The sequence below is a fragment of the Tamandua tetradactyla genome, chromosome 15 (genome assembly GCF_023851605.1).
Source record: "Tamandua tetradactyla isolate mTamTet1 chromosome 15, mTamTet1.pri, whole genome shotgun sequence".
In the NCBI taxonomy this organism is placed as follows: Eukaryota; Metazoa; Chordata; class Mammalia; order Pilosa; family Myrmecophagidae; genus Tamandua; species Tamandua tetradactyla.
The window spans coordinates 73,860,328-73,879,330 of NC_135341.1; the positions used below are offsets into that span (position 1 = coordinate 73,860,328).

The 19,003-nt window shown below is 38.4% G+C and overlaps 1 protein-coding gene across 1 annotated transcript in view; it reads left to right on the forward strand.

The window, feature by feature from the left end:
- Positions 1 to 19,003, forward strand: part of COL6A5 (collagen type VI alpha 5 chain) — a 118,200-nt gene that overhangs the window by 85,291 nt on the left and 13,906 nt on the right. The window contains exons 34-37 of the mRNA XM_077130093.1: positions 3,516 to 3,609; positions 4,531 to 5,190; positions 7,453 to 7,540; positions 10,076 to 10,284. Coding sequence (XP_076986208.1) covers positions 3,516 to 3,609; positions 4,531 to 5,190; positions 7,453 to 7,540; positions 10,076 to 10,284 — 1,051 coding nt within the window. The remainder of the gene's footprint in view (positions 1 to 3,515; positions 3,610 to 4,530; positions 5,191 to 7,452; positions 7,541 to 10,075; positions 10,285 to 19,003) is intronic.

Sequence of the window (19,003 nt, forward strand, 5' to 3'; positions counted from 1 at the left end):
TCACAGAATGGATTAGGTGGTGTTCCCTCCTCTTCAAGTTTTTGGATGAGGTTGAGCAGAGTTGGAGTTAAGTCTTCATAGAATGTTTGTTAGATGTTTTAGTCTCCTAGGCTGCTCCAAGCAAATACCATGAAATAAGTTGGCTTAAACAATGGGAATTTATTAGCTTATGCTTTGAGGCTGTGGAGATATCCAAATTAAGGCATCTTTAATGGCAGTCTCTTTTTCAATGAGATTTGATGAAATCTCTTTTTTTCCCCCAAAAACAGGCTGCCAGTGATCCTGGTGCTCCTCTCCAACATGGCAAGGCACATGGTGACAAATGCTTGTCTCTCCCTTCTCTTCCAGGTTTCATTGCTTTCAGCTTCTTGCTTCCATGGCTTTTTCTCCTCTCTCTCTCTCTCTCTCTCTCTCTCTCTCTCTCTCTGTATTTCATTCTCTTATAAAGGTCTCCAATAATAGGATTAAGACCCATCCTAAATGAGGTGGGTCACACCTTAATTAAAATATACTCAACAAAAGGTCCTACTCACAATTGGTTCAACCAACAGAAATAGGTTAGATTTAAAAACATGTTTTTCTGGGGTACATATAGCTTCAAACCACCAAAGTAGATTTCTACTATGGAGCCCTTTGGTCCTGGACTTGTCTTTGTGGGAGATTTTTGATTGTTTATTCACTCTCCTTACTAATAATTGGTTTGGTGAAATTTTTAATTCTTGAGTCAATATAGATAATTTGTTGTATTTCTAAGAATTTATTTCATCAGTTGTTCATAGTGTCCTCTTATAATCCTTTTTCTATCAGCAGTGCTAGTGGTAATATCCCTCTTTTCATTTCTGATTTTCTTTCTTTATTTCTTCTTTCTCTTTTTCTTTGTCAGTCTAGCTAAAAGTTTGTCAGTTTTATTAATCTTTTCAAAGAGTCAACTTTTGGTTTTAGTGTTTCTCTCTTGTTTGTTTTTTTCTTTTTATTTCATTTATCTTCACTCTAATCTTCATTATTTCCTTCCTTCTCACTTTAGGTTTAGTTTGTCATTCTTTTTCTAGTTTGCCCAGTTTTGAGGTTAGGTCTGTGATTCGAAGTCATTTGCTTTTTAATTAAGCATTTAGAGCTATAAATTTCCCTCTCAGCACTGCCTTTGCAGTTTTGGTGTGTTGTAGTTTCAGTTTCATTCATCTCAAGATGTTTCCTAATTTTGCTTCTGATTTCCTCTTTAACCCATTGTTAACAGTATGTTATTTAATTTCCACATATACAGGAATTTTCCATTTTTCCCTTTGTTGTTGATTTCTAACTTTATTCCATTGTGGTTGGAGAATATACATTGTATGATTTCAATATTTTTTAATGTATTGCAAATTGTTTTGTGACCCAACATATAGTCTCTCCTGAAGAAATATGCATGTGCACTTGACAAGACCATATATTCTCTTTCATTGGGTGCAGTGTCCTATATGTCTGTTAGGTCTCTTTGGTTTAGTGTATCAGTCAAGTCCCTGTACTTTCTTACTAATCTTCTGACTAGATGCTCTATTTATTAGTGAGAGTGGTGTATTACAGTCTCCCACTATTAATGTAGATCTATCAATTTCTACCTTCAAAACTGTCAGTGCTTGCTTAATATATTTTGGGGCTCTCCTGTTAGGTGCATATATATTTATAATTGTTACATCTGCTTGTTGAATGTCTGCTTTATCAATATATAATGCCCCTCATACCTATTTTTTACTTAAAGTCTCCTTGGTCTGATATTATTATAGCTACCCCCAGCTCTTTTGGTTACTACTTGCATGATATATTTTTTCCATCATTTCACTTTCAACCTACATATTACCTTTGACTTTAAGGTGTATCTCTTGCAGACAGCATATAGTCGAGGCATTCCTTTTTAGTCCATTCTGCCGATCTCTGCCTATTGACTGGAGAGTTTAAGCAATTAACATTTAAAGTCACTATGGATAATATAGGACTTTCTTCTGTCATTTTGCTATTTAGCCTTTGTAGGTCTCATATCATTTTTGCTCCTCAATTTTTCCATTGATACCTACTTTTTATATTTATTTGCTTTTTTGTGTTGTACAATACTGAGTACATTCTCTTTTCTATCTGGATATATTCATCATCTATTTTACTTGTGGTTCCCATGGGGTCAAAATTTAACATCCAAAATATATAACAATCACGTTTGGTTTGATACCAATTTGACTTCAATAGCATAGGCACGTACTTTTCTATACCCCTCTGTTTCCTCACTATTTTTCTGTTCTTGTTATCACTTATATCTTTGTACATTGTATGCCCCAAATCATAGATTTGTCATTTGTGCATTTGCATTTTAGCATGTTTATTCCTGTGAGTAAACTCTGGCTTACCAAATCAGCATTTAATTTTTACCTGAGGACACAACAAGACCAAATCTAAAATAATACCTAAAGCATCCAATTCCATAAAAAGCAAGAGAATAGGAATGTAGTACATACTTTATTTAATCATAATGCTAGAATGATTATAAATATTCCCAATTGCTCACCCAGCACTTTACAGAAAAGCAAAAGGTCTGGATTCTCTAACCCCTTAACTTCCCAAGGGAGAAAGAGAAAAAGCATGAGCATGTTTGTGGATTGAGAGATAGCCTCAGGATCACCTGCGAATGATCACTTTCTTTCATTGTAATATAAAAGTGTCTGCCTTGCAAGGTGCCTCATATAGAGTAAATAAATACATAGTTATTGACTCACTGAATGAATGAATGGATGGATGAATGGATGGTTGGATGGATTTTATATGTATTGTCTATATCAGTGAGTATCAAAGCAAAAATATAATGAAGAAACAGATGAAATCAGGCAGTATGCTACCATGAATTTTAGAATAGACGGTATCTTCTGTCTGCTGACTTTAGAAATAGATTTGCATGGGCAGGCACCAGGAATCAAACCCAGGTCTCCATCATGGCAGGCCAGAACTCTGCCTGCTGAGCCACCGTGGCCCACCCTAGAAATACATTTAATGGGAATTGTGATTAGGAAGGTCCACTTAACATGTGAAAGAAATGCCTTCTAGATGATGTGACTGGAGTGGGAATAGGTACAGTCACCATTTAAAGAGGTCAAAGGAAACTTGTGAATATAAAATTTCTGCGGGGCTCAATTTCCAAAGCTGTTGTATAATCAGAAGCATGTTAAGATTCCATGCATAAGTGCAAGCTTGAAAATAAGAGTTAGGATTTTCATTCTCACTCCATTGAGTAAATCCAGTCAGGTTATCTTATAATATTTTCTCATGGTAAAATGGGGATGCTGAGACCTATTCTAATTACTTCTTTGGGTTATATTCAGGATAAAAAGGAGAGAGTGCAGGGAAAATGCCCTGAATAGAGCAAAGGGCTGTAATGGAAGGTAATAGTGATCAGTTGGGTGTTTTACAAGCTAATTTTAAAGTACACAATGGGTTCCTAATAATCACTAAAGAAAATGAGCAAACAAGTGTCTACTTTTTTTTTTTCATTGCAGTTTGACAACACTGGAACATTTCAGGTAATTCCAGTTCCTTCAAATGGGGAATATGAACCATTAGAAAGACTTCGGCGCTGTACACTTTGCTATGGTAAGACTAACAGGATGAACATAATTGTGGTGAAAAGCATAAATGCCTTGTGGGTGAGTTATTGGATCTGGCTTTTCAGAGATTTATATTTTTGATTGTTTGTTCCATCTTCAGTTTTATGGTTTTCCAACACCATATGTCAAGGTTTCCATCTCATAATGTTTGAGTTTCCTTAGAATGTGGAAATTGGCTTATTGACATAGCCTTTCTTAGGAGCAATTTGGTAGTTTGCATTAAAAGCCTCTAAAATATTGAAATTATTTCCTAAATGAGCTTGTAAATGACTTGTGGACTGCAGGGATACATGCTATGCTGCTTTCTGCTTTCGCCAATGTCAACCTAGAAATAACAAATTGAGCTGGGGGACAATAAAGGCATTTATTTAGAATTGCAGTTCCAGGAACATAGATTCAGGTAGCAATTTAAATCATGCCCTACGTTGACATTTCTGGGCCAGGTTTTAAAAGAAAAGAACATTATACAAGCTGTTTGTGGTTGGTGGCTATTTGGGATACTCTAATTGTCCTTTACATTAGATAATTAACTGATTTCTTTATCTGGTGTCTTTTTATGGTATCCAGTTGTCCTTAGGGTTTTGAGGAATATTGCTGCTTGAAGCTTTGGCAACTTGTGCTCTTTTCTAAAAGTAACCTCCAGAATGACTTCTCAACTCCATTTAAAATCTCTTAGCAATAGAAGCTCTATTTTGTTTTATTTGTTTTAACACCAAACACCTTCCCAAATTGTCTTTTAGTAACCAAAGAAATATTAGGATATTGAAAACTCCTTATTAATTTAAATGGTTGCAACTGGAGAAAAGCTGATCAAATTATTACTTATTGGCAAGAAGTCACTGAATCACTTGAAGATCTCAACACTGCTGATGTTGAACTGATAATGCGTCTCTCTGTGTGTTTTCAGATAAATGTTTTCCAAATGTTTGTGCTAAAGAGACTTATTTACCTGAAAATGCATACATGGATGTAGCCTTCGTCTTGGATAATTCTCAGAATGTAGCAAATGATGAATTTAAGGCCATGAAAGTCTTGGTGAGCTCAGTGATTGAAAACTTCAATATTTCTTCAGATCCTTTAACCTCAGACTCTGGTGATAGGATTGCCTTGTTGAGCTATTCTCCTTGGGATATTTCTGGGAGGAAGAAAGGTCACGTGAAAACAGAGTTCGACTTTACAGCTTATAATAACCACGTCCTAATGAAGAGATACATCCAGAATTCCCTCCACCAGCTAAATGGAGAAGCCACTATTGGCCATGCCCTACTGTGGGCTATGGAAAATCTCTTCTCAGAAACAAGTAACCTAAGAAAACACAAGGTCATCTTTGTGGTCTCAGCTGGAGAAAATCATGACAGAAAGGAATTCTTAGAGAAGATGGCTCTGATAGCCAAATGCCAAGGCTATGTCATATTTGTGATTTCCCTGGGCTCTACCCATAAGGAGGACATGGAAGAGTTAGCCAGCCACCCACTTGAACACCATCTGATACAGCTTGGGAGAATTCATAAACCAGATCTGGATTATATTGTGAAGTTTATTAAGCCATTCATATACTCAATCAGACGTAAGTCATCATTTAGCAGTTCCTCTTTATTTTAATAAGTTAATGTTTGCTACTAGTATTGATAATTTAACAAATGTTTGCTTCTGCAGATAATACAAATGCATAAATTAGGTGGTGAAATGGGGAGAGGTACGAAGCATATCCTGGTCATACCCTGTTTATACCCTGATAATAATGTGGTGAGACTTTTTTCATGGCCAAGTCCCCTAACCAAAATCTCAGCACTAGAAAGCAGGGTGACTGGAGGCCTCCTGAACTCACTCTTTCTTATAGAGTTCTTATTTGGTATCCAGGATGAGCAATTAAATACAATTTCTACCTGCCTCATTTCCAACCTTGGCACATGCTGGTGATCTTGTGTGATCGTATAAAGATGACACAGTCCTGTGATCCTCTTAAAGAGATGGAGCTTACCAATCACCACGAAACTTGTTGAAATGTAGTTCAGATGAAATTATGTTTTAGGGTGGAGCCTGAGATTCTGCATTTCTAATGGACTCGCCAGTGATGACAATGCTGCTGGTCCATACAGCATATTTTGAGTAGAAAGGCTCTAGGCCAGTGTAACACAAAGTACCATCTGTGGATGGATGCCAGTCCACAAATTGTTTTTTACTGATCTGTGAAGATATAAGTACAGAAATTGAGAGTAAGCATCTAGAAACTTTTAAAGCATCTGACATTGCTGCAACATACAAATGCAAGATGGTTGGACTCTCTATCTCTATCATTGAACAGGATATACATCATCTACAAAGGTAATAAAAACAGATTGTCCTTCACCACAAATATTTTGAGGAAGACTCTTCTAGAGCAATGATTCTCAGCCAGGGTCAATTTCCCCTCCAGGGGACACTTGACATTCATAGTTGTCAGAACTGGAGACTGCTATTGGCATCAAATAGATGTCGTTTAACATCCTACAATACACGGATCAGTCTCCCACTAACCTGAAATGACAATAGTACTGAGGTTGGGAAACTCTTTTCTAGAGGATCCCACAGAATTAAAGTTGAAGCTATTCTTTCTGTGAATCTAATAGGTTTAGAGCTGGATTCTTCTGGAACCAATTGCCCTTGTAGGAATTGCACTGTATTTCTTTAAATCTAAGATGCCCTCAAATGTAAAATGCAGTATTAATTTGTGTAGAAATGAAGGAAAAAAATGCTTCCAGTGAATTCTGATACAAGCTTTCCTGTTAGAGTTTTTATTTTATAGTAATTGAAAGACTTCTTTTGGATGTATGCTACCATATGTGACTCTTGTGCACACATAAAAAGGAAGATCTGTGTGAAATAGACTGGCCAAGGCATTCCTAAAACTTCTTCTTGTTTAGAATTTGACTCCTGTGAGCTACTCCATGACTCAGGCTCATCAACATCCATCTTTTTTCCATGTAATATTCTTCTTTGTTTCATTAAGATTGCTGGTTATGCAGCATTTTTAAAGACTCCATAAAATAACTCAAAGCTGGTGATACTGGGCTCTTAAGTGGCTTTGAAAATATGTAGAGCTAGCTTGCTTTTGACTCTCAGCTGAGGAATGCTGTTCAATACATCTGATTAACAGCCTTCTTTCCACTGCCTGGTTTGTAGGGGTGATTAGACTCTCCTACTAATACTACTGAGATTTTTTTCCAAGCTACTAACCCCAATTCAACAATTATTGGTGCTGGTACTTCTGATGCTGCTGCATGTACAGACAATGACAGTTATGTCACATTTCTTGCCTGGCCAATAGCCAGTGTCCGATGCTATTGATTAGAAAATGCTTTCATTTCAGGGAAATGGAAAACAGGGGGTGAAAAAAAAAGCTCATCTTAAAATCAGAGAAATGTGATCATTGGAAGGTCACAGAAATTTTCTGAGAATTTTGGCCTGAGTATGTGGAAATTATGTGCCCCTGCAACACTATTAACCCTTAAATGAACAATTTAAGGAGCACTGTTTCCATGACCTCACTAATTACTTGGCTGCTAAAACTTCCTAAAATCAAATTTTGAATGCTATTTCTAGTTGCTACTGTTTTCTGTTTTCACCTGGTCAATTTTTGCTGAAATATTTTAGTTATGGTTCCTGGGTACATGGGTGATGGAATGCTTGCTAGCCATGTGGGAGACTCTGGTTGGATTCCCGGCTGATGTACCGAAAAAAAAAAAAAAAAAAAAAAAAGAAGGTCCCTGTTAGATTCTCTTTACCTAGCAAACACAATTTCCAGTTTAAAATTCCAACAACTCCAACTCTAACTTTGCTTTCTCAATAGGAGAATTCAATCAGTACCCACCACCAATGCTTGAGAATGCCTGTGGACTTATAAATTCAGAAAAGCGTAATCAATATGGACTTTTCCAGTGAGTTGAAAAGCTCTTTTATTTATGACACTAAATTCACTGAAATGTGTATTACTGGTTGATGCAGATTGTTAGGTTGAAGAAACTAATGAGATCTCTGAATTATGTTCTTCATGTATTCCATTTGCTGTAGCAGAAGTTACATATCAAGCATGCTTTCTGGCTTGATGTTTTTCTGACATCCTCTTGAGCTTTATTACAATTTTGCCTTTAAAAGCATAATTTCCTCAGAAATTCCCATATTAAAATGTACCCCAGAATTGAACCCACAGTATAGCTGCAATGCATCTCAGCCTCATTTCCCACTTCTCTCCACGACGTTCCCTGAGTCCTGACCACACCGACTTTGTCTGCCCTGTATGAGCTATGCCATTTCACATTCTTGGGCCTCAGGTCAACACTTCCTGGGTCCTTTTCTCCTCTGTTCCTGCTTTTGAAACCCTAGCCATGTTTCATGGTCCAGAGTGAAGCTATCACCCCTTTGAAGCCCTTCCTTGTGCTCCCAGTCAAAATCCATCATTCTTCCTTCTTTATACCTCTGTGGAGACACTTACTACACCTCTTGTCTTTTTGAAGCCTGGAGCTGCATATGTTTCATTGTTTTGTCCTCAAAACATAGCGTAAAAAAACCTCACAACCTAGTTGCACATGTAAATAATTTTCCTTACTATAGGATCCTAAATAATAATACAAATCATTACTATAAGTGAATCTTGGACTTCAAGCAAAGTAAAAGTGGCCCATCTTGATTGAGGACCGCTTCTCTGTGGATGTCATTGGGCTTGGATTCCTGGCTCGAGCCTTGGTGAAAGTCCATATTTAGGCCCCGTAATTGCCCATCCTTACAGACTGGTAGCAAGCACAGATCATTCTCAGAACAGGTAAGACCTCTGAAATATATCCAGAAGCAAAATGACAAGATGAAGACCCCCCCAGAATACATGCAAGTAAAGCTTCTCCCCTGTCAGATTTCTTTCACTTGGTAGTTCATCAGGGAATGTGTCCAGCTGTCATCACCTTCTGAAGGACAATATGGTATTGATGTCATATGAACCAGAGTCTCCAAACCTTGTATAAGCCATAAACTCTAAAGGAAAATAATTCTTAGAAATGCAGACAAAATAGTATAATGTTAGTTAAACATGTCCAAACATAAATCTAGCTGCAAATACTATATGTCTATGGTTCTTCTGCAACTGTTAAACAAAAACAGATTTATACATCCAATCCAAACCACACAATAAAACTCTAGTTTAATGTTCTGGATAATTCTGTTTTGCCAAAGTCAAATTCCTGAAAACCACCAAATCATGGTACTGCTGCTTGCTGCACAGGGACATGTGTTTTTCAGCTTGCCTACATTGCTGTGTGATGACTTGATTCCCACCATTTATCTTCACCTGAACTGCAAATTATTGTACACACAAGGTGTCATGATACATTTGGTGCTCACTTGATGTGAATGTATCATGCCTGATTTTTTTTCTTTTCCCTGTTAGCCCACAAAACGTGTGTAGCATTGAGTGTCAACATGATAGCAGACATAAATGTAAAAACCAGTCAATGAAATCACATAAAATTGCATGGTCAACAATAAATTGATATTGACAGGTTTTCTATCACCTAAATTCAACGAGTAAACCTTGAATTTATCAGAATATAAATTTTAAGAAGCACTGATGTCAGTGGGATATGTTTTATTTATTTTTATTTTTCTCAGAGGAGTTCATTAATTAGATGATGGTTTTCTGTATTTTTCATATCATTGATATCAATCTGAAACATAATAAAGTTTTTCAAAGTAACCGATGATTGAGTTTCTTGTTATTTATCTAACATGCTGTGGGAAGATTTATACCAAAGTAGTAATCCATGATGTGGTGCGTCATCGTGGCCAGGTGATGGTGCCCAGTTGTTTGGTCAAGCAAGTACTGGCTTATCTATTGCTGTGAGAACATTCCATGGACTTAAGTCATCAGCACGTTGGTTGCATCTATGGCTGATTACCTCTGCAGTCGACTAAGGGGAGTGTCTCCTGCAATGAGTGATGCCTAATCCAATCACATGAAAACTTTTAAGGAGAATTCAGAAGAGAGAATCTCTCTCTCTCACCACTTCAACCAGCCAGTCTTTCCTGAAGAATTCATAGAGGACCTTCACTTCATTGAAGCTGTCAGCTTGCAACCTGCCCTACAGATTTTGGACTCTTGCATCCCCACGGTTGCATGAGACACTTTTATAAATCTCATCTTTACAGATATCTCCTCTTGGTTTTGTTTCCCTGAGGACTCTAACTAATACAATAGGTGTTAAGCAGATAGGAGAAAAGGAAGAATAAATGAAAATATTTTTTATTATCATTTACTAAGAAGTTTAGCTAACCTTAATGAATTATTTAATTGAAACTAATTTAGCATTTTACCCAAATTGTTTTTCTTTTAAGAAATAAATAATTACATGAAAGTATTGGTATATTTTATTTGCATGTCCCAAAGTTACCTAGATTCACCTAACACTTTCCTTTTTTCCTTCTAGATTTGCTTCTGAGCCTCATGAGCTTTCTTCAGGAGAGAATGACTTCTTTAGTGAGGAATTACTTGCTTGGAGAGACTCATCTCCTATTTTGGAGGACAGTGGAAATGACCATTTGGTTTATATTCCAAGCCAAATATTTGAGCCACAGAAATTAATGCTTAAATATGAGAAGGATCAAGAGTCCAAAGAAATGGCAAGTCTCACTTCTGGTAAGAAATGAAAACTCATGTCAGAAATTTTTGAATAAACTGAATCCTTGTCTTTTAACACTAGGAAAGACTCAAATAAATTAAGTCTTGTGTCCAAAGCAACTTTTTTTTCAAGTTCAAGATGGTAGCCACAACTACTGCATTTATTGAAATTGAGGAAGTAAATGGTGACAGGCACCACAAAGGAAGTCATTGATAATTGCTTTAAGAAATGTCCCTGATAGTCCATGAAACTTAAGATTTCTCTCAAAACCACAAATTAGAAGACAGTGTGATATAAAGGAGGCAATATGCAAAACATCAGAATAAAGTAAGGATTAAAATGACTTTTAGAAGTTGGTTCAGACAGTACCCCAGAATTTGTAATTCCACCAGAAGATATAAGTTTTTTTTTTTTAAAAAAAATCTCTATTGACAAATCTTCACACATATACAATCCATACATGGTGCACAATCAGTGGCTCACAATATCATCACACAGTTCTGTATTCATCACCAGGATCATTTTTGAACATTTGCATCACTCCAGAAAAAGAAAAAAGAAAAGTCATAAATCCCAAACCCCTTACCCCACCTCTCATTGACCACTAATATTTCCATCTATCCAATTTACCCCTTATCTCCCCTATTATTTATTTTTATATCTATATTTTTCACTCCTCTGTCCATATCCTGGCTAAAAGGGGCATCAAACATATGGCTTTTACAATCATGCAGTCACATTGTAAAAGTTATGTCTTCACACAATCATCTTCAAGAATCACGACTACTGGAACACAGCTCAACAGTTTCAGGTACTTCCTTCCAGCCACTCCAATATACCATAAACTAAAAAGAGATATCTATGTAATGCATAAGAATAACCTCCAGGATAACCTCTTGACTCTGTTTGAAATCTCTCAGCCACTGAAACTTTGTCTCATTTCTCCTCTTTTGGTCAAGAAGTCTTTCTCAATCCCATGACACTGGGTTATGGCTCATCAATATGGGATTTCTGTCCCATGTTGGCAGGAAGATTTACACCCCTAGGAGCCAGGTCCCAGATAGTAGAGAGGGTATGAGTTCACCTACTGAGTTGGCTTAGAGAGAGAGGCCACATCTGAGCAGCAAAAGAGGTTTTCTGGGGGTAACTGTTAGGCTTAATTTTAAGTAGACTTAGCTATTCTTTGCAGGAATAAGTTTCATAGGGTTGAACCCCAAGATTGAGGGCTTGACCTATTGATTTGGTTGTAGAAGATGTAAGTTTATGCTGGGGGTGACTGGAGATGAAAGAACATAAACTGTCCCCCTCCCCACCTCCTCTATACATTTTAGTATCAAATCAATAATGACTTGTCAGGATTTAATAGCTTTAAACAGATCAGTTACATGGGATTTTGCCTTTATTTTCATAAAAAAGGGTGAAACTCTCAACAGACTATTCAGCCATTACATCAATCTATTTAGAGTGCCCAAAATGATCATTTGGCAGGAACGCTAGCACTTTAAGCACTATGTCATAAGTATGATGCATATAGTTAGAATATGCAAGTGTAAAGAAAAAGAGGACCAATTTTATGCTATAATATTAATTCTTAGTAGCATCCTTTGATACATTTTCTTTTCCTTAGGTCCAACATTCACGTCCCCACTAACTCCTTCTGAAATATAAACATTTTAACTTTATTTTAAATTGGCCAAGCTTAAGAATTAAAAAAGCCAGTCAATAGTTAGTTGAAAAATAAGGCATCTTACCTTTAAAAAGGATGTAAAAAAAAAGAGAGAGAGATAATGCAGTATAACTTGAAGTATATAGTACTGAAGCATTAAAGCCTTTAAGTATGTGTATTTTTTTTAGTTAAATCATTTCTTTTATTGTCAAATACGCATAGTCTAAAGAAGAGAATTAAATGTTTTTCCTTTTAAAAGATGTTCATTTTGGGTATTCATTTTGGTGATAAGACCATTGAAACAGTCCTCAAAATGCAGGAATTTATTACAGTTTTGTTTAAAAAGAAGACAAACAAAAAAGAAGAGAAGGTGTTTTGGTAGCATGTTAAAGTGCAAAATCGTCTTTTGTGGTTGTCTTGTTAGAGACAAATTCTTGGAACTTAGATGTGTGAACCTTTTTGGAAAAGACAGATATGACTGAATCCTAAAAAAATAAAACATCTTTAAGCCATCTTTAATGACCATTGTTCACTAGTAAAAGAAAGACTTATCGTTTGGTTTTTCAAATGTCTGAGAATCAAGATGATACTCATAGTCAGAATAGGGTCCAGTTTGGCTGAAGAAATGATTGTATGGCTCTAAATGGGGAAAAATGTAAATTGTCAGTCACTCCCACCCCACCCTCTTTCTTTTGCAGTGGGTTGCTATGTGCTGGGAGCTCCAGGGAAATCAGGTGATAGCCTGGAAACTGGCTGAGACTGGGGGCTAATATAGATGCTTATGTGTGTTTAAAAGTCTGTTAAAATAAATTCGAGTCTTAGATCATAAGTGTTTTCTAGGGATTTTGTGCCATCCCTTTCTTTTTCTTTTTGGTCACTTTTAGCCAGCTGCCAAGAAGTTCTGAGAAATTTCTATGAAATGTGCCTTCCTTCTCAAGAGTAAATTGCGATTCATATGTTTTATTCAGTTGCTGAGAGACGAACTTTGATAAGTTCCAGATGTATTGCACAAATAAGGGGTGGATGACTTTCACAAGCACCTCTATACAGTGTTTATGTTACCCATTCATAACGCAATCCTTACAGCTAATGGCTGATGGCTGATCTTTCTGCCCTTGAACTGAGAGGCTTGGGGCAAGCCAGGAAACTGAACCATTGAAGAGATTTATAGAGCTCCCAGGGTCCTGTGCGATGAGTGGTGGGTGCATCACTCTCTTTTACAAGGGGTATGATCACTGCCTTCCTGCCTTTTCACCTCTCTCTGCTCCTATCTGCATTTCCAAGTTCATGTCCAGTTCCTTCACCTTTTCCTGGCTTCTCCACTCCCTAGAGTGGCCCAAGGAGAAACTGTTTTAGAATCATCTGAAAGTACTTAGTAAGCACAGCTTCCTGGAACCCCACTGAACTACTGCTTCGGATTTAGGGATGCGAATGGGAAGGAGAAAGCTACCAGCTTCTAAGCACTGTGGCTAATTTCTGTCTGCCCTCAAGTTTGAGATGGATTATCCCTGTGGTTGCATTGCAGAGCCTGGTTCCTATATCAGCAGCATCAGCACCACATGGCAACTCGTTAGAAATGCAGATTCTCAGCATCCATCCCAGAGCGACAGAATCAGAAACTCTGGGGGCGAGGCTCAGCAATATGGGTTTAGCAAGCAACAAAGATGATTTTGTGCTGCTTGGTTTGAGGCCGTCCTAGGACCTTGCTGTGCCCAACTGGCTCTGTGTTCCCAGTGGAGCTGGAAACAATTAGGTATCCAGTATCACAGAGCAGAGATGAGAGAATTCCTCCTTCCAAACAGTGCTAGGTTATAATTTTATTTTACTCATCCAAGAATGCTGAGTATCCATCTGTCCAACAGCAATATCAATAAACTTGTAGAAATTATCTGGAGATACTGTTATGCACTTTGACCACAATATCAGCACTACACAAATTCCCTGGAAAATGCAGTCCTCTGTAATTACTTACTAGTGAGGTACACTTTGTTCTTTGTAATTACATAATGAAGAACAGTGATTTAATTCTAATTAAATTGCAACTGTTGACCCAGTGGCAAGCCTAGCACCCATAGTACCCAATATTTAAGGTGCAGCTTTCATGATTAAAGAAGGATAGGATAAATTGTGATAAATACTAAGTACCAATCCAAACTCATTCTAAGGTCTCCTCAAAATTTTAAGCAGCACCAGACTTTAGGATAAGTTCAGCTGATGTTCTTCTTGATGAATTTCATTAAGAAATGAGAAGCATCGCTTCCCTCTTCAGATTAGACTGGCATTGTGCTCAAGGAATTTGCACAAGCTTTTTTGTTTTGTTCTCCTTTTCATTTTTTAACTTTAATCTGATTCTGATTTACAAATATGCTTTTTTTGAAAAAAAAATCAGTATTATCTTTTAACTTTGAGTCAATAATAGGATATTAGAGCCAGAAGGGAATTTAGCAGTCATCTAGTATAAGCTCAGCTGGGGCTGATTCCCTTCCTACCCCACCCCAGGACATTGGGCAGTATCTGGAGATGTTTTGAGTTGTCACAACTAGGGTTGGGGGTAGAGTGCTTCTGGCCTCTAGTGGGTAGAGGCCAGGGATGCTGCTAAATATCCTACAATATACATGACACACTCCCATAATAAAGAGTTATCTGTTCAAACTGTCTGTAGTGCCAAGGTTAAGAAACCTTGTTTTAGGAAAAAACCTCATTTCCCCAAGGTCATGGACACAGTGAACCCATGGGCACCTCAGGCCTCTCATACCTTGTCCACTGTTTCCCCATTGCATCTCCAGGATTCTACTAATTAGGCAAATACTACCATACCACATGAAATTAGAACACAGGGAGCCCCCAAATCAAATAATTTAGCAAACTGGACATTTTTGGTTTGGAATATGTCCTTTAGTTTTGCCATAGACATATAGGTTTCTATAGTTTTATGCCATTGTATATCCTACTTTTCATATAACGTTGTATCATAACATCTTCCATATAGCTATAAGCTTCCTGCCAATATTTCTAAATGTCCTCAGGCTATTTCTTTCAATGGAAGGATGCACTGAACCATTCCTCTCTTGTTGATACTTAGCTCGCTTTTATTTTTGGCTGTTGTATATTAAACTGCAACATGTATCTTTACTTCTGCTAGATTTAAGTCTGTACTGGAATTAAAGGCACCAGAATTTCTTCTGAGTTATCCCAAATGTAGAACACTTGGCTGCATGTTCTAATTTCGTATCAGCATGCCTTATAAAGAGGAGATCAGAAATAGAATTGCGGCCATGTCTGAATTTTAATAAGTATATCACAAAATCTTTAGAAAATCTCAATCATCTTTTTGCTTTTGGGGAATAAACTGAGTCTCCTGTTGCTTCCATTTTAACTGTAGCCTGAGATTGTTGCGTTTACCTTTATTTGAGAATTTTTTCAAAATATCATTCAGTTGTCTTCCTCAAAGGTTTCACAGGTGGACAAAACTGATGTGTACTGAGTTTCGGGGTATGTGGGCTATTTGAATTCAAATGTGCGTTGAGGGTGCTTCTGTATGTCTTGTGCAGTGATCTGTTGCAAGAAAGACAGAAATGTTCTAGATTTCTGGTAACATTTTATTTCCTTTTCTAATTGAATAAAATTTAGATACTTGTCATAGGAACTGGGTGGCAGTGGGGCTGGTTGTGTAGGAGTGAAGGCAACTGTAGTGAAGGCATTTGCCATTGTTGATGGCGGTACAGGTGGGTGGTAGAGATGGTGGTGGAAATGGTGGTGGTGGTGGTACAGGTGGTGGTGGTGGTGGTGGAGGTGGTGGAGGTAGACATACAGTGTGGGGTGGAGGTGATGGTAGAGGTGATGGTTAGATGGGTGGTGGTGGTGGTGGTGGAGGTGGTCATGGAGGTGGTGGAGGTGGTGGTGATGGAGGTGATGGAGGTAGACATACAGTGTGGGGTGGAGGTGATGGTAGAGGTGATGGTTAGATGGGTGGTGGAGGTGGTGGTGGTGGTGGTGGAAGGTGGTGGTGGTGGTGGTGGTGGTGGTGGTGGAGGTGGTGGAGGTAGACATACAGTGTGGGGTGGAGGTGATGGGAGAGGTGATGGTTAGATGGGTGGTGGAGGTGGTGGAGGTGGTGGTGGTGGCGGTGGAAGGTGGTGGTGATGGAGGTAGACATACATTGTGGGGTGGAGGTGATGGGAGAGGTGATGGTTAGATGGATGGTGGAGGTGGTGGTGGTGGTGGTGGAAGGTGGTGGTGATGGAGGTAGACGTACGGTGTGGGGTGGAGGTGATGGTAGAGGTGATGGCTAGATGAGTGGTGGAGGTGGTGGAAGGTGGTGGTGATGGAGGTGATGGAGGTAGACATACGGTGTGGGGTGGAGGTGATGGTAGAGGTGATGGTTAGATGGGTGGTGGAGGTCATGGAGGTGGTGGTGGTGGTGGAAGGTGGTGGTGATGGAGGTAGATGTACAGTGTGGGATGGAGGTGATGGTAGAGGTGATGGTTAGATGGCGATGTGGCAGTGATGGTGATGACAGTGGTGGGGCAGGTGGTCATGGTGGTGGCAGTGGCGGGGGCAGCCCTCACTGAGAGCTTGGTATATGAAAAGATTCTGTCATGCATTTACATGGATTTTTCCATGATACTTCAGACATTCCTCCATGTCACAAATATCTATTGGGCTCTTTGTTCTGAGGTAAGCCCTGAGCTCAACTTCTTTGGGGTACTGGGAAGATAAATTTTTTTTTTTAGATTAAAAAAAAGGGATTGAGATGTAGAACTGTCCTTCAAGGAGCTTGTAGTCTGACAGTGTATGCTGTGCTCACAAAAAAGCCCAGTGCAAGTCAGAAAACGTTCAGTTCAATAAAAAGTGCAGATGAAATGCTTTAGGGACCCCACAGTATAACTCTCAAGGCATATTTGCATGCACTATCTCATTTGATCATTGAGACAATGTATGAGGAATGGTAGCAACCACAGACCCTGATGCTAATTGAGTGCAACTATATGTAAGGCACCATGGAAAGCACTTTATATACATGATTTCATTAAATATTCACAATGTCTATTATTATTATTATTATTATTATTATTATTATTTCATTTTACAGATGAGAACACTGATGCAAAAGTTCAGAATCTCACGTGAAGTCACTTCATCAGTAAGTGGCAGAGTCAGGACTCAAACCCATGACCAGCAATGCTAACATGCTGACTTAACCATGTCTGCCACGTTGCCTGGTGCTGGCATAGTCCATATTTACAAGTGAGGGACCACATCCAATTGTCAAATTTGCAAATACATTGTCACATCACCATTTTGTAGAATTATTTTAAAATAATTTTTGGCTGTAGAATTCTACACTTAAATTTTAATTTAAAAAAAAACAAAAACCTCTGTTTATAAACCCATTCAGAGTCCAAGAAACACAGAACAGCTCCATTAGGACCAAACTGCCAGATCCAGGTGGTTTGGGTATAATGGACTCCAAAGGCATGCATCAGTTTTTCTCAATAATCTCATCCCTTTCTGCAGACTATCATTTCAGAGTGTGAAATGGCCCAAGACTCACTCTTGCTCTCTAAGTGCCAATTATGCACCTAAGAAGTAGTCTATCCACTAAAACAGTCTGCGCCAGGGAAGATGATTATTCTAAGTCTTCGGGAAAAGTATGAAATCCATTTTAAGACATTCACTTGTTCAGGTAAATGAGAGAAAGAGGACCTCAGACAGCAAAATAAGATAATTTAAAACATGTATGCATTTCCTTTTAACATGAAATCAATGACACACAGACATACACACTTGTGCCTGCCTTCCCTGCTGCCTGCTACCTCAGCTCATGCCCCTTAGAGCTTAACCAGTGATCTCGCTGAACAGGTCCTGAGTCAATGGTGTTTAATAGTCAGTGGTGTTTAATTAATGGTGTCAATTACTCCCAACTCCTCTGAAGGCAAGCATGCATAAACATGGCAGAATGAGTTTTCTCATTTCTTAAAGCTTGCATGCATTTGTGCATGTGTGTGTAAATTGCATTCCACTTATATCAGCTGCTTCTACATTTTTTCTTAAGGAAATTGTGATTTGCAAGATACAGTATCCTAGGCAGGAGTTTCAGATGACTGAGACTTCCGTTTGTTGATTTCTCCTAAAAATTATGTTTATTGAGCACTTAGACTCTGCTAGGCCCTATGCAAACTCTTCAAAATTTTCTCAATAGCCTTATAAGGTTGTAGTTTATGATTACCAAGTTTTAGATAATGGAACTGAAACATAGTGGGGTTAAGAGTAGCTCAAATGGCAGAGCCAAAACTCTAACTCCCGAGGATCTGCTCATCACCACTGTTCTACACTGCCTAGAAAGGAAACTAAATTACAAGCTTTATTGAATTCATATAGTCATCTACTATGGGAAGAAAACTTTCTCTAGTGGCTTCAAGCAGAAGGAATAGCTGAGAATCACATTCTTCAAAACAGATCCCAGAGCCTTTGGTGAGCCAGTTAATGTATTCTTATTAATAATGCCCCGTGCTTTTGCCTGATGACCAGTTCTTGTGAAGCAGTTTGTTCTAGTTTGCTAGCTGCCAGAATGCAATATACCAGAAATGGAATGGCTTTAAAAAAGGGGAATTTAGTAAGTTGCTAGTTTATGGTCCTAAGGCCAAGAAAATGTCCCAATTAAAACAAGTCTATAGAAATGTCCAATCAAAGGCATCCATCCAGCTAAAGATACCTTGGTTCAAGAAGACCACTGAAGTTCAGGGTTCCTCTCTCAAGTGAGAAGGCACATGGCGAACACAGTCAGGGATTCTCTCTCAGCTGGAAGAGCACATGGCAAACACGGCATCATCTACTAAGCTTTCTCTACTGGCTTCCTGTTTCATGGAGCTCCCCAGGAGGCATTTTCCTTCTTCATCTCCAAGGCGCTGGTTGATGGACTCTCTGCTTCGTGGTGCTGCAGCATTCTCTGCTCTCTCTTAATCTCTCATTCTCCGAAATATTCCCTCTTTTATAGGACTCCAGAAACTTCTCAAGACCCACCCAAATAGGTGGAGACATGTCATCACCTAATCCAGTTTAACAACCAC